Here is a 16,385-nt window from a genome sequence, read left to right on the forward strand (position 1 = left end):
TCTGTTGTATCTTGGGTTAGCAGTTGTGTGAAACTGCTTTTCAGCTATAGAGTTCTGGGAATCCTGACTCAGTTTACCGGTACAGTCTGAAAGTTATCAAAACCATATCAGCTCAGTGTTGAAGAGATAATAGTTTGGAGTACCTAGAACAGTCTCTTTCACGAGGCTCTGAGACTGTCTTTTGATGAAGACACAAACTCTGGCCTGTAGATTATAGCAGAGTCTTGAAGTAAGCATCAAAGCAAAAGAAAAACTATCTATAAATAACACAGACTTGAGGCTAAAATTAATTTATTACTGGTATTTTTGAAATGTGGAAAGTGCAGTGAGGTTCATGATAAGAATAATGCAACTGACAAGGAAATTTACTTATTTCTGTGCCAAACAAAGACAAAAAAGCCTCTTCCCCAGTTGCCCTCTCAATCTCAGCCATATAGACAGCCCACGCAGGTACCAGGCCCTGGGGTTTCAGGGATTCAGCCACAGGAAGTGGGGGCAGGGAGCTGTTCAAATCCAGCCCTCAGCTAAAGCAAATAATAATGGCTGTAAGCTTAAAATAGATCCAGGGAGGAGCTCATTAATGTGAACATAGAAAGCAGTTCTGCACCTCTGGCCTTATTCCTTTTGGAAACTGCTTTGGTCCATTTTTACTTTCCTTTTATTCAATGCACCAGAAAGTAAGACTTTCACCAACATTTTTACCACATTTGATGATGAACTAATTTAGACTGGCCAAAATAATTGTTCCACTGGGACACAGGAATTCAACCTCAGTTCAGAAAATCCCTGACATCTGACGTAGGAGGATTTATAGGTTTAGTGGAAATTGCTTTCTCCTGCTCTCCAGATTGCATCCTGTGGGTTGATTTTTTTTGCATGAGTAAACATCCTTCTAATAATGAACAGACCAATAATGTCTTAAAGAGAGAAAAAGAACAACATTTTCCTTTTCGCTGTTTCTGGAGAGAGCTGTTTGAATTTGGAAACCCATGTTGACTGTCCCAAATATGAAATTTGGCATCTTTCTTTTGTGGTGGGGATGGGTTTTGGCCACTGAAAGCAGAGTGCACTGGCCTGGAAGAGAAGTCCACGAGATGTCTAAGAAAGGCAGGTGAGTGGACATTTACGGATAGAGGATTTAGGAAAAGAGGGTGCGCAAAGTGAGCTTACAGTATTGTTCTAGAAACTGAGCATCATTTCCAGCATATGGTGTTTTGTGTAGATGCCTTTTTCTTCCCTTTCCCTTTGTTCTCCTGCTGCCCTGCTTTTAGAAGGTTAGAATTACGTTTTCTTTTTAAATGATGCTAGATTAGATTATTTTATCAGTGCATATTTTAAAATTCCTTATGAATTGTCCTAGGTGAAAGGTAGGTTCTGGAAAATAGAATATATGCACATTAAAAAAAAATCAAGGGCAATTATTTGCTGTCTGTGTCCTAGGGTTAGAACAAATCTGTGAATTTTCAAATTACCAATGGGACCTATATTTCATGAGAATGATTCTGCTGTAATTATTTCTGTTAGATTTGTGAATCACTTTTTAATATTTTAAAAGAAAGCAGCTTTCTCCAAGCTGTATGACTAGAAGGATCATTATTAGATGGTCCACTACCTGTAAACTGGGAGGGCCATGGACGGAGGTGCCTGCAGGCAAGTGCTTGCCTGTGGTCAACACCAAAGGTGCATGCTGCCCTGTCTGCCAGCACTTGCAGAGGGAGCTTAGACAGGAAACCAGGTTCCCCACCAGCCCCTTAGCACTCAGCCTCGCCTGGGCCATTCTGATGGCAGCACTGGCAATGTCTAATCTGGGATGCACACCTGCTTGCCCCGCATCAGTCAATAATACAGGAGACTTGGAGACAACCTAATCCAGTGCTGTCTTTGTACTGATGAGGAAATGGAGACAGTAGGGCATTGTTGATTCTTGGTCCTTTATTAGCCTTAACTTCAAATTGAACTTCACCTTTCTTTGAGTGTAAATATAAATAGAGTCTGAGAGATCAGTGAATATGAAAAGAAATCTAGCTTTTGGGAGTTTGGGGTTAGGAGGAGGGCTGTGTGTCTAGCGCCTCAGTGTCCTCCCTCTGGGGCTGGAGGGAGCCCTCCTCACATGGGCTCCCAGACAGCCAGCTGTAGCTCACAGCATTGTTTCAAGCTGTTCTTAACAACATTGCAAAACTAGGAGCTGAAATATCCAGTGGTCATGGTGAGCCCTGGGATACTAAGGGAGGCCACTGTGCCCTATTACCATCAGAGTCAGAAGGTGCTTGGGCAAACACTGGAACTTGTGGAGTGGTACAGCCATAGAGATTATTTGATCCAAATGTGCTTATAGGGATTAAAAGCCACAACAACAACAAACTCTGTTGGTCTTCATCAAAAACTTTTCCCAAGTCAGAGTTAGAGTGGCAACCTATTCACAAATATCAGTGATTAAGAAGTCTAAGAGAGTGAAATAGACTTTCTTTTAAATAATTTATTTTAAACATTTATATTTTAATTGACAAATTATGATTGTATATATTAATGGGGTACATACAAAATGATGTAAGGATATATACATGCAATGTGGAATGATTAAGTTTAATTAATGTATCCATTACCACAAATACTTACTATTTTTTTGTGGTGAGAACATTTGAAATTTACTCAGCACTTCTGCAATATACAATACACTATTTTTAACTGTGGTCACCCTGCTGTGCAATATGTCTCAAAAAACTATTCCTCCTGCCTAACTGAAACTACCTCTTGGCCAACATCTCATACCCTCAATCTCCCAGCCTCTGGTAACCATCATTCTGCTCTCTGTTAATATGATTTCTATTGTTTTAGATTTCACATACAAATGAGATTATACGGTATTTGTCTTTGATGCTTGGCTTATTTCATTAAGCCTAATGTCCTCCAGGTTTATCCATGCTGTTGCAAATGACAGAATTTCTTTTTCTAAGGTTGAATAGTATTGCATTGTATACCACATTCTCTTTATCCATTCATCCATTGATGGACACTTAGGTTGTTTCTATAACTTGGCTATTGTGAATAATGTTGCAATGAAAATGAGAGTGCAGATATCTCTTCAACAAACTGATTTTAAGTCCTTTGGATATGTACCTGGACATGGGATTGCTGGATCATATGGTAATTCTGTTTTTAGTTTTTAGAGGAACCTCCGTCTAGTTTTCCATAAAGGCTGTGCTAATTTACATTTCCACCAACGGTGTTACAAGGGTTTTCTTTTCTCCACATCTTCGCCAATTCTCGTTATTGTTCATATTTTTAAGTTTGTTTTGTTTTTTGTTTGTTTTAGAGACAGGGTCTTGCCCTGTTACCTAGGCTGGATTATAATGGTTTCATTAATTTATGAATACCTGGCTAATTAAAAAAATTTTTTTCTATAGACAGGTTCTCACTATGTTGCCCAGGCTGGTCTCAAGCTCCTGGCTTCAAGTGATTCTCCCACCTTGGCCTCCAAAAGTGCCAGGATTACAGGCATGAGCCACCATGCCTGGCCATCTTTTTGTTAATAGCTATTCTGACTGGTGTGCGATGATATCTTATTGTGGTTCAGATTTGCATTTCCCTAATGACTAATGATGTTGAGCATTTTTTCATATATCTGTTGGCCACTTGTATGCCTTGTTTTGAAAAATGTCTATTCAAGTCCTTTGCCCATTTTTAATCAGGTTACTCGTTTTCTTGCTACTGAGTTGTTTTTCTTCCATATTTTAGATATGAACCCCTTATCAGATGTGTATGCCTTACAAATATTTTCTTCCAATCTACAGATTGTCTCTTCACCGCATTAGTTATTTATTCTGCTGTGCAGAAACTTTTTAGTTTGATGTAATCTCATTTGTCTATTTGCTTTTGTTGCCCAAGCTTTTGGAGTCAAATGCAAAAAAGTCACTCCCTAGACCAATATTGTGTAACTTTTCTCCTATGTTTTCCTCTATCAGTTTTACAGTTTCAGGTCTTACACTTAAGTCTTTAATCCATTTTGAGTTGATTCTTGTATATGGTGTGAGATAGAAGGTCCGATTTCATTCTTCTGCGTGCGGTTATCCAGTTTTCTCAACATATTTATTGGAGAGACTTTTTTTTTCCATTGTGTGTTTTTAGGACCTTTGTTGAAAATCAATTGATTGTAAATGTATGGGTTTATTATTAGGCTCTCTCTTCTGTTTCACTGGTTAATGTGTTCGTCTATATTCCAGTTCCATGATGTTTTAATTACTATAGCTTTGTAATAGAGCTTGAAATCAGGTAGTGTGATGCCTCTAGCTTTGTTTTTTTTGCTCAAGATCATTTTGGCTATTTGGGATCTTTTATGGTACCATATGAATTTCAGGGTTTTTTTTATGTTTATGAAAAATGACTTGGAGTTTTGACAGGGATTGCATTGAATCTGCAGATCACTTTGGGAGTATGGACATTTTAACAATATCAATTCTTTCAACCCATGAACATACTTTTCCATTTATTTGTGTCTCCTTTAATTTCTTTCACTGGTGTTTTACAGTTTTCGTTGTACAAATTTTTCACTTCCTCAGTTAAGTTTATTAGTCTTTTTTTTGTAACCACTGTATATTGGATTTTTTAAATTTCTTTTTTTAGATAGTTTGTTGCTAGTGTATAGAAACACTTCTGATTTTTGCATGTTGAATTGAATCTGCAACTTTCTTGTATTTGTTCATTAGTTCTGACAGTTTTCTTGGTGAAGTCTTTAGGGTTTTCTATGTATAAGATCATGTCATCAGCAGACAGCAACAATTTCACTTCTTTCTTTCCTATTTCTATGCCTTTTCTTTCTTTCTCTTGTCTAACTGCTTTGGCAAGGACTTCTGGTACTATGGTTGAATAGAAGTGGTGAGAGTGAGTCTTGTTACTGATCTTAGAGAGTGAAATAAAATTTCTTTGTAATTTTACTTTTAAAAACTTTCATTTCTTTAGTTATGAAAGACACATATAACTATTATTTAAATTTACCAAAAAAAGGAGAAAAAAAAATTTAAAACATCCAAGAATTGCCCGTAATCTCCAAACCCAGAAGTAACCTTGTTAACATTTTTGTGTATTTTTTTCTTGTCTTTTTTGGTAAGCATATACTGAATACTAAGTAGTTTGGAATTATGCTATACATATAGTTTTATAACCTTATTGTATTTAATATAATATTGTCTGCATGTTTACTTATTTTAAAAGTCAATAGAATTATCATTTGATTGGCTGCATAATAATGCAAATATGTAAATTAATACACAGTGTGCTACCATTTAAGTGTTTGTCTCTATTTACAGACATTTGGTTGCTTCCTCTTTGTTATTACAAATAATCTGTTTGTACGTCTTTGTATATAAGAAGAGTTGTTCACATACATAATTATTTAATTAGGATAGACTCCTTGAAGTGGTATGGATCAAATGGAACAAAAACATTGAAAGCTCCAGATACATGTGGGCAAATTTCTTTCCAGAATATTAGGTGGACCCAACTTATACCCCACCAGTCAGGTAAAACTTCATTTTTATGTAGCCTAAACTTTTAAAGGGCTTACTGAATTTCATCCAGACTCTAAATCCATAAGCTGCTGGTAATTTGTATCCAGGCTTCTTCACATGGTCATGCTAATAAAATAGCTTAGGTAAACATGGGCACACCAGAAGGTGAGTCTAGTGAGGTGCCTAGGGTGCAAAACTGAAGGAGGTGCTTATATGCCCCAGAGAGTGACTGGCTCTTAACATTTTACTCCCTATGCGCCTTACCCACCTCACTATAGTCTCCACCCCAGCAAATAATTCATGTTTTCCCAGAATCTCCATGGGAGGCACATCCAGATAGGACCCATCTTCACCAATCATGCAGAATCAAGATCAGAATGCCAGGGCACTGGGCGATGTTTCTAGAATAAATCAAAACTTACTGTCTCAGGCCGGGCATGGTGGCTCATGCCTGTAATCCCAGCACTTTGGAAGACTGAGACATGAGGATAACTTGAGCCCAGAAATTCAAGACCAGCCTGGGGAACAAAGTGAGACCCAGTTTCTATAAAAAGTACAAAAAAAGTAGCTGGGCATGGTGAGATGTGCCTGTAGTCCCAGCTACTCAAGAAGCTGAAGTGGGAGAATGGCTTGAGACTGGGATGTCAAGGCTGCAGTGAGCCGTGATCATGCTACTGCACTCTAGCCTGGGCCCATCTGACTCTGTCTCAGAAACAAAACAAAACAAAACCCAAAACTTACTGTCTGTCCTCTCCTCCTCTCTTCCCTGGAAGAATGGAAACATAAGCTGCCTACACTACAGGCCCCTGGACAATGCCAGCTCAGGCTGTGGGAGGGCAAACTGATCCTACCAGAAGCTGGAAGTACATTATCATGCATTCTTTGTCGTGCTAAAGAATTCACATTTATTCTGAAAGTAAAGAGGAGCTGAGTGGTCTCAGCAGATTTCCATTTCGGAGAGACGATGCTTCCTTGCTCAGCAGCATGATGGAACACCAGGAAGGGGGCTAGAGGGGAAACAGAGAAAGTAATCCAGAGTCTATGACCAGAGTCTGAGGCCAGGTAAGAGCTGGTGCAAAGCTCATTCATAGTGCAATGAACAGGATGGGGATGGGGGAGGAATGAATATGAGAGATTTCAAGGAGCTAGAATGGTCAGAATCTGATTGGCTTCAGGGTAAGAGAGAAGTTTAGGGTGAATGTTCAGCAGGTATTTGGATTGTACGACTGAGTAGATGGTGGTGCTAGGAAGGAGAGCAGGCGGAGGAGTAGGTTTGGGGATGAAGGTGGTGAGTTTGGTATGAACATATGGACCTAGATGTGCTTGCAAGATACCAAGAGAAAGCTGTCCAGTCAGCAGGAAGGGATATAAGTCTGCAGCTCAAGAAGGAAACTGGGCTTGGAGAATTAGATTTAAAGGGAGTCCCCATAGGTGGCAATGGATGAGGTGGCCAGAGATAGCATGTGGCATGAAATAAGGACCGGATCAAGGACAGACCTTGGGGAAGAGCAGCATTTGAGGAGAAGATAAAGGAAGGGGACTCAATGACGGAAACTGGAAATGAGTGACCAGAGAAATGGGTATAGAACTGGAACACAGAGGTGTTGCAGATGTTAAGAGGCACATTTTTTCCACAGTTATCAAGTGCTTATTACAGGGCAGGCACTACATTGGGCAGTGAGCTCTTCACCAATCACTCAATGAGAGGCAGACTGTGCCATCAGAGGCTTTCTGACTAGGAAGGGGTTCTGGCGAGGTGTCCAGGGTTTTAAGAAGGAGGGAGTGGTCAGATTACTGCAAGGTCAAAATCAACTAGTTAGAGGACTGAGAAGTGAGCCCTAGATATGGTAGCTACATGTCATTAATGGTCATCCCACAAAGAGACAGATGTCAGTGGGTTGAGGAGAGGAGAAGAGAAAATGGAGTGAATATAGACAGTATTTACAAGAAACTTGGTGTGAACTGAAAGACTGAGACGGGATGAAGGTGAAAGAGGAAGACAGGAGAGCTTTAGGGTAGGAGGGACTTTGGAGGTTTCAAAGGATGAAGACAGGCCAGGGGTGGCAACAATGTGGCATGAGGTGTTGCTGTCAAATCCCTGTCATGCGTGACAAAGAGAAAGCTGTGGGATTAGCGACTGATTGCCCTAAACGCCTTAAAATTTGATTTTCTCTGAAGCTAGTAGCATTCTCTTAGTCTTGTCCCTCTGCTCCCCAGAAAGTTTGCTTGAACTTTTGAGTCCCCACTTTGTGCTGCCTGGTCCTTGTCTCCCTGCTGATTACGACCTGCCCCTCCTCCTTGCAGTCTCCTAAGGCCTCTGCACCTTCTGCTCCCATGCTCACAACGCCATTCTCTTTCTTATTTCTCTGACCCGTTTTTTCTCCCTCCAATATTTAGCAGAGGTGTCACCTCCTCTGAGAAGCCTTTCGTGGCCCTCCCTCACCCCCTGCCTCTCAAGTCTCAATTAGGTGGCTTACTTCTGAGCTTCTGCAGCTCTCCACCACTCTTCTGTCTAAGGACTAATCACTCAGCATTGCCTTTTTTTATCTCATTTGTCTCTGCTTCTAGACTGTGAGCCCCTTGAGGGCGCATTTATCCTTGTTTCCCCACAATCAAGAACAATGGTGAATGTTCATGAAATGTTGGGCATGAATAAATGAGTGAATCCTGACCCTTGCTATTTCCTGTACTTCATTCATTCATTCAACAAATATGTATTGAGGGAACTATACTCCAGGCACTGTGCCCATGGCTTGGGAGGCAATGGAAAGCAGAAAAGACCTGCTCCTCCCCTCGAGGTGCTGACAGTCTAGTGGGGGAGACAGACCTTAGTCAGACCGTTTTTGTGAATACAAAAATCAAAAATTTTGCAGAAGGCTGAGCATGATGGCTCACACCTGTAATCCCAGCACTTTGGGAGGCCAAGTGAGGAGGATTGCTTGATCCCAGGAGTTCGAGACCAGCCTAGGGAACATAGTGAGGCCCCATTTCTACAAAAACAAGCAAAAGTACCCAGGTGTGGTGGCACACACCTGTGGTCCTAGCTACTCGGGAGGCTGACGTGGGAGGATCACTTGAACCTGGGAAGTCGAGGCTTCTGTGAGCTGAGATTGCGACACTGCATTCCAGCCTGGGTGACAGAGTAAGACCTATCTCCAAAAAAAAAAAAAAAAAAAAAAAAAAATATTCTGCAGAATGTCAGACCTTCAAGGACCTTAGAAACCCCCTCACTTTAAAGATGAAAAAAGCAAGGCTCAAAAAGGTACACAAACTTGTGCCATAGTCACATAACATACCCGCAGAGCCCCACAGACCCCACATTTCTACTCTGGTACTCTCCTCCCGCCATCAGAAAACGAAAGAAAGTTATATTGATGGACATAAAACTCAGGTTGAACCAAGTAAAAATGTTTTTGTACATCACAAACAGTTGAATGTCAGCCATTTCCTGTGGTTCAAATTAACATTTTCTTGCTTAATTCTTACAGCACGCCAGTAAAGTTAGTATTATTCCCCCCATTTTATAGGAAACTGAGACACAGAAAGATCAGAGGTATCACTGCCCAAGGTTAACAGCTAGTTTGTGGCTCCCCTGGGATTCACACTGAAGTCTGACTGATGCCAAGTCTGCACTCCTTCCAATACCGTAAGCTGCCTCATCAAATAAATCTAACCTCAAACAAGCAGTGGTGGCTCTTGGGATTGCGGTGATAGCATTGAGAAGACCTTGTGAGTCTTGACTAACCTCTGTTGAAGGCCTGGTCTCTGCTCCACTCCCCAGGCGAGAGGGCGGGAGGTGAAGCGAGGTAGAGATGTTCCATCCACAGTTTCACATTCTGAAATGCATTGCAGGCTGTCCCCTTGACAAACACTCGTTTTTGTTTGTTTTGTTTCTGTTTTTAAGCACTGAGACATTTAATTGGCTATGGGGATTTCACTCTAAAGGCATTAACAAGAGTCTAAAATGTTGGCATTAGGGTCAAATAGATATCTACAAGTTAGAAAGTAGTACGTTCTATAAGAAATGGGAATAATATAATCTGAGAATTCTAATAAAGCAAATAGGTGGACAAAATTCAGAGCTTTAAATTAAAAATAAATAAATAAATAAATAAAGTAACCTGGCATCTTCAAGTGAGAAGGCATATGGTATTCCCAGGCATAGGAATTCAGACATATGTACAAGGGGAAAAAAGGGATGATCTAGGCTGAGATTTTTTATTTAAGTCCGCAACTTGGACTATAGGCTGAGATCTTATCTAAGAAGCAGTTAGACAAACATATTCTTGATGTGTTCTTTTTACTCTGTGGCAAGGCAGTAGCAGGCCAGGGCTGTCTGTGTGTTAGGGGCCCAAGTTGGTGGGAACAGAAATCAGTAATGGTGGCAAGACAGCTTGATCAAATACCCTGAGACCGGACAGAAGCTGACAGGTTAAAGCTGGGTTGGTACCCCCACCCCAGACAGCCCTCGTGGCCCTTTGGCTGCAGGCAACAGCTCAGGTCTCCCTCAGATGTGCAGGCCTCAGAGGTCAAGGAGTGTTCACACTCTATCCGTCAGGGATCTCCAGAGGAAGAGAACCAATAGGCTGTCCACATCCACATCCTTATGCCTTTCTCTGTCTGGATCACACATTTGTGGGGACTGCCAAGTGTGAGATCTGCAGGGCAGACTAGCAGGCTGGAAGTTCTGGCAGAAGCTGGCGTGTTGCTGTCTTGAGTAGGAAGGCAGTCTGGAAGCAAATTCCTTCTTCTTCGAGAAACCTTAGTCTTTTCTCTGAAGGCCCGCAGCTGACTGGATGGGGGCTCCCCACATGATGGAGGGTAATCTGCTTTACTTAAAGTCCGCTGATCTAACTGTTAATCACCTCTTTTAAAAATATCGTCACAGTAACATTTAGACTGATGTTTGACCAGAACAGTACCATGGTCTAACCAAGTTGACCCATAAAATTAACCATCACACATATTAGAGAACATGATTTGAAAAGCAGAGTAGTAGTTACCAAAAACCCACTTAGGAAGGAATCAAAGGAAATGAACTAGTTAATATTTACAGCCAAGGAAAAATACAAAATGCTCAACTCATTATGTGGAAGAATGCACAGCCCCTATAACAATTCAAGAAATGCAATATAAATAACATGATGAGTGCATGCTCATTAAATTAATGAAAGTTAAACACACACACACCCCCAGTGCTAGTGGGTCTGCGTGGAACCCAGACCCCTACTGGTGCAGCTCTGGCAGGGGACCTACCTTTCTAGCATCGCCTTCAGCCAACAGGACTAGAGCAGTGAAGCGCCTCTCACATCTCAGGGAGCCTGCTGCCTTCTGGAATGAACTTGAAATGTTTTGAAGCCATCTCATTGCCTAAACCCTTACTTCACAGCTGAGGAAACAGACCCGGAGAGAAGCAACTTGCCATCTCCCACCAGTAAGCCAAATGGGTTCAAGGCAGTGTGCTGGCTTCCTGACTGCCTGCTGTCCTCCTATTGTATCAGGTCACGGCCTCAGAGAGCTGTGCAAAAGAGCTCCATTTTTAAAATTAGAAATCACAACTTTGGTTGAACATTGGAATCACATGAGATTTGAAAACTATTGATGACTGGCTCCCACTCTTAGAGGTTCTGATTTAATTGGTCTGCTCTGTGGCCTGGGATTTTTAAGCTCCTCAGGTGATTCCAATGTGTGATCAGGGCTGAGCCTTAGATGGTTGTGTGCTACATGTCTGCTATTCTGGTAGCAAATAATTCTTTTCTCTTTTCCCGATTTGAAGACCACTCTCTTTGATGGAGAATAGCAAAGTAAAATTGGATTCTGTTAGCAGAATCTCAGCCTTATTGTAATTGTTTATTAACATTGCCTCATCTCTGCCAGGTGCGGTGGCTCACACTTGTAATCCCAGCATTTGGGAGGCTGAGGCGGGCAGATCACTTGAGCTCGGGGGTTCAAGACCAGCCTGGGCAACATGGCAAAACCCCGACTCCGCAAAAAATACAAAACTTAGCTTGGCGTGGTGGCAAATGCCTGTAATCCCAGTTACTCAGGAGGCTGAGGTGAGAGGATAGCTTGAGCTCAGGAGGTCAAGGCTGCAGTGAGCTGAGCTTGTGCCACTGCATGGTAGCCTGGGCAACAGAGTGAGACCCTGTCTTCAAAAAAAAAAAAAAAAAACCAAAATGAAATCTTGCTTCATCTTCTCCAAGTGGTATACTTCCTTCTACTGACTCTCCTAGCTCAGGATGCAACTGGAAAGAATTCTGCTTGTCTTTACCATGTCTCTTGAGTCTCATTTAGACTCTGGCCTCCCTTGACTCATTTTTATGGGTCCCTTCAATTCTGTGGAATACACCCTTGAGTTTGTGCTACTCCTTCCATATTTTGTACCTGTCTTTGTAAAGTCAATTCTGCACACTGCTAAGGGTTTACAGAGATGTGTAACATAGAGGCCAGGCATGGTGGCTCACAACTATAATCCCAGCACTGTGTGAGTTTGAGGCAGGAGGATCCCTTGAACCTAGGATGTGGAGACCAGCTTGGGCAACATAGTGAGACCCCTTCACTACAATTTTTTTTTTTTTTTAATTAGCTGGGCATGATGTCACACACCTGTGGTCCCAGCTACTTGGGCGGCTAAGGCAGGAGAATTGCTTTAACCTAGGAGGTTGAGGCTGCAGTGAGCTATAATTGCACCACTGTACTCCAGCCTTGGGCAACAGAGAGAGATCTTGTTTCAAAAAAAAGAAAAAAAGTAGAGTCTCTCATCTATTGATCCCACGGTGAAATGAATGGGATGGTCAGAAGGCCTATCACCACAACAGCACAGTGTGCACATTCTGATGAAAGCATGTAAAGGAGAGAAGCACTGAATTCAGTGCGAAGGAGAAAAACTCAAGAATGCTTTCAGGAGGAGGTGGTATTTTATCTGGGAATGCATGGAGCTGTCTGGATAACAAAGGGTGTGAAGACTAATGGGAAGGGCATTCCAGAGAGTTGGGACATTGGGAGCAAAGCATAGAGATGTAATTGACAACAGCAAGAAGTTGGGGGCAGAGTGGGAGCTGAGAGTGGGAAAGTGAGTAGGAGCCTTATTATGGGCCTTGTTTGCCCAACTTCCACGGATTTTACTTTGAGGATGAAGGGTTTTAAGAGGGGAAGTGACATAATTGTGATTTTCATTCCATGGTATTGGTGGGATGGTTGGATTAGAGAAGGATAAGACCAGAGGCAGGAAAGCCTGCTGCCTCCCATATGCTAAGTAATGACACCCAAGGCAGCAGGGTGGGGATGGAGAGGGCAAGACAGCCGGGGCAGGGTGGGGGACGTTGAGAAGGAAGTCAGCCAGGACTGGCCACCTGACTGCTGTGGGCAAGGCCCCAGTTGGTCTTTCATGGCCTTTATGCACATCAGAAAAATGGACCCCTATGAGCAGGTACATATCTAAGAAGTGGAGCTAGAACTGGATGTACCCTGTTGTTCTCAGTGGCTCTGGAGGAGGATTGAGAGATGGGCAGGGCTTGGGGGGGTGTGCGGGGTGGGGGTGTGCCAAGGACAACATCTGGGTGTTTTGCACTACATACAAGGACTTCTTTTCTTGGCTGTTACAAATGCTGAGAAAGGAAGATCATTTTCATTAGCCGTTTTCTGCTTCTTTGTAAAAATTAAGTTCTCTATCTTGTCAGATGAAATAGTCAGCAAGGTGAAGTGTAACTTATCAGATGCCCGGCCATTAGCTGAATGAGCCTTCCAGCAGAGCTCCCTCATCACAAACCCCCATCCCTGCTCCAGCTCACCCCTGAGAAAGTTCTGACACCTCTTGGGAAAGCATCCACGCACAGACTAAGAACTAGAACAAGCAGACATCAAGAAGTCTCATAGGTTGGAATTTGTCATTTCATCCAAAATAAAAATGGGTGTTCAACAAATGTACACTGTATGTTCAGTTCAAAAAGCTGTCTCGAATGTCATCCTGTATCATCTTAACTTGGTACATGCCTATCCTTTCTTCATAACCTCCTGGGGCTCATTCAATAAACATTTATCGTGCACCAACTTTGTGCAAGGTCCATGTTAACTTGTGTATGAGGAGACGATAAGCTCAGACCTTCCACATCTAAGCCGATTTCCTGGCAGTGGGAGGCAAATCTTCCAACGTGATGCTATGACCAGTCTTGCTTCCAACCCTGGAGCCAGAACCCCTGGCTCTGACTTCTGGCTCCTTCACTTTTACGAGTTATTAAAAGTCTTTGTGTCTCAGTTTCCTGCATATAAAATGGGGATAATGACGAGGCCTACCTCCTAGGGTTGTTTTGAGGAATAACCTGAGTTAACACACGTAACAGGAGTTAGCATATAACTCGCACATAGGAAGTGCTCAAGCAGTGTCAGATTTTCCTATTACTTGTTTTGTGTAATACATCATTTCAATATTAATAATCATACCCTCAGATGGCGAAAAGATGCCAATCACGCAAAAAATATTCCATGATATATTATAATTTGAGTTTAAAAGAAAGTTTCAAACAGTGTAATTCTCCAAGAATTATAAGAAATACAGATGCAGAATGGCAGAGGTTACTTGTGAGTTTATATTCATCTTCTCCTTTATGATTAATCTATTTTCTAAATTTTTTTACACGGGCAGGTAAACAGGAAAAAAGTTATTTAATAATATTAAACAATAATGAAAAAGACCATAACTATATCCTATTCATCCGTCTTCTCTTGGCTAGAATCCAGGCTTCCTGAAGGCAAAGGCAGTGGCATCTCAGAATTTGACAAAACTCCTTTCGTCAGTGTCTGGTTCCATTTCAGGCCGGCCCAAAGCCAAAGTAAGAGCTGGGCCAAGCTTTTTTCCATTCCAACCTCCTCTTTCATTCCCTCCTGTCTCCCTTCTTAAGTGCCCATCTAAGGGGCTGATTCCTTCCTTCATTCAACTAATAGGTATTGAGGGTCCACCGGGGTCCAGCACCGTGCAAGGGACTGAATGCGAAGAGAACTCTGTCCCCGGTGTCCTTCGGCCTCATGCTGCCCATCAACTGTGATGGCCCATTGCCCGGAGTGCATGCCACTCCCCGGTCTTAACTCTGCCCACGCCTGCAGAGCGCACACCTGTCTCTGCTCCATTTTCTACAGATGACATAATCCCTGTGCATCTGTCCTGATGTGTCCCTGTGCATCAGTTGAGTCCTGGCAGAAAACAGCATTGCCTTCAAAAGGGCTTAACTCATGATAATTAAATAAAAGAACAATTCAAAGAGATGTGGGCAGAGTTCAGGGATCCAGTCAGGCGTGTTGATGCCCCCAAGGACTAGGAATAGCAGGAAGCCAGGACTACCCCTTGACTAGAAGGGGAAATATTATTATTGGAGTTTATTGAAGATACTGTGATTATCTGCAATCACAGAGTAACACAGGCATTGCTAGTCCCTGGCATCAAAGCCAGGAGAGAATGAGGAATAAATACCCTGACCTCTTTCTTCCTCCTCCTCCTCTCTCATCTTCTGTCAGTGCCCATTTGGCTGAAATCATGAGCCAAAGAACGAGGATGCTCAAGTGATGCAGTTCACTTAGCAAATGTGTTACTCTCCATAATGATGGTTTTATGGTGGATCAAAGTTAAAATGTATACATCCTTAGGAGCCTTCTAAGAGAATGGTGTCCATTTCAGACCTGGGTAGACCAGTGGGGAAGATTATTTTAGGTCGGACCTCTTCAAATTAGACCTTCTGAGTAATGAATCCTCCAGTTTCTTCTGTAGGTACTTGGAAAATGCTCAAGAAGAGGCTAAATGAATGCATTGAAGCTTCGTAGTTTTTTCTCCTTCTTTCACATTTTATTCTGGTTAGATTTGAAGCAAATCTGGAGGGAGAGGGGTGCTTGGTTGATTTGAGTAACTAGACTGTCTCTACAATGCCTTTACTTTTTTTGTTCATAGTAGGCCTCAAAGACAAAGACGAGAAGTACATGAAGATGCCCACAAGCAAATCAGGTATGACCATAAGCACATGCACACTGTTTTGCAGATGTTTCTTCCCTGAACCTCAACCGCAGTGATTTTCAGCAGAGCCCCTCCCCGACCCCTCACCAAGGATCAGAAACTGGAGGATGGGGACCAGAGGAAGGGGAGCCTGAAAGGAGACGGCAGCAGGGGGTGGGGGGCTGGCTCCTGGATCAAGCTGGTGAGAGAGGATGTCTGTGGCAATGGGAGCTGGTGTTCCTTCTCTTGACAAACCCGGCTTCCTCTCTTATATCTGTAAGCAGCTCGCTGGTTCCAATTCTTTCCCTGGGCCACCTCCTTTGCTGCCAGCACGGTAATTCCTCACTTTAGAAGGACACTTCCTGGTGGGTTCAGAAATGGCAATGGCTCCTCCCATTTGTGTACCACTTTCTAGTTTGAGAAGTACTTCCAGGTTGGGGGTGGTGTCTCACACCTGTAATCCCAGCACTTTGGGAGGTCTAGGTGGGAGGATTGCCTGCAGGCCAGGGCTTTGAGGCTAGCCTGGCAGCATAGTGGGACCCCTGTCTCTACAGAAAATTTTAAAATTAACTGGACTCAGTTGCATGTACCTGTAGTCCCAGCTACTTGGGAGGTTGAGATAGGAGGATCACTTGAGTCCAGGATCACTTGAGCCCTGGAGTTTGAGGCTGAAGTGAGCTCATGATAGATCACTGCACTCCAGCTTGGGTGACAGAGCAAGACCCTGTCTCTAAAAATAAATAAGTAAATAAAAATATAAAATAAAGAGGGAATAACTAGGAATATATATCTGTATATATTTGTATACAAGAAACTCTGCTCAGATAGACAAGAAACCAGTAAGAGAAACACCTGGCCAGGTGCGGTGGTTCATGCCTGTAATTCCAGCACTTTGGGAGGCTGAG

The 16,385-nt window shown here is 42.5% G+C and overlaps 1 protein-coding gene across 2 annotated transcripts in view; it reads left to right on the forward strand.

Annotated features, from left to right (window-relative positions):
* The first annotated feature begins 640 nt into the window (after window positions 1-640).
* The window catches only part of LOC105496386 (gamma-aminobutyric acid type A receptor subunit rho1), a 39,909-nt gene continuing 24,164 nt past the window's right edge, over window positions 641-16,385 (forward strand). The window contains exons 1-2 of one of the 2 annotated variants that reach the window (XM_011766771.2): window positions 641-1,111; window positions 15,439-15,492. In XM_011766771.2, coding sequence (XP_011765073.1) covers window positions 990-1,111; window positions 15,439-15,492 — 176 coding nt within the window. In that variant the 5' untranslated portion in view covers window positions 641-989. The remainder of the gene's footprint in view (window positions 1,112-15,438; window positions 15,493-16,385) is intronic. The other variant, XM_011766778.2, reaches the window with a different exon arrangement.

Source organism: Macaca nemestrina, chromosome 5, assembly GCF_043159975.1.
Source record: "Macaca nemestrina isolate mMacNem1 chromosome 5, mMacNem.hap1, whole genome shotgun sequence".
Lineage (NCBI taxonomy): Eukaryota > Metazoa > Chordata > Mammalia > Primates > Cercopithecidae > Macaca > Macaca nemestrina.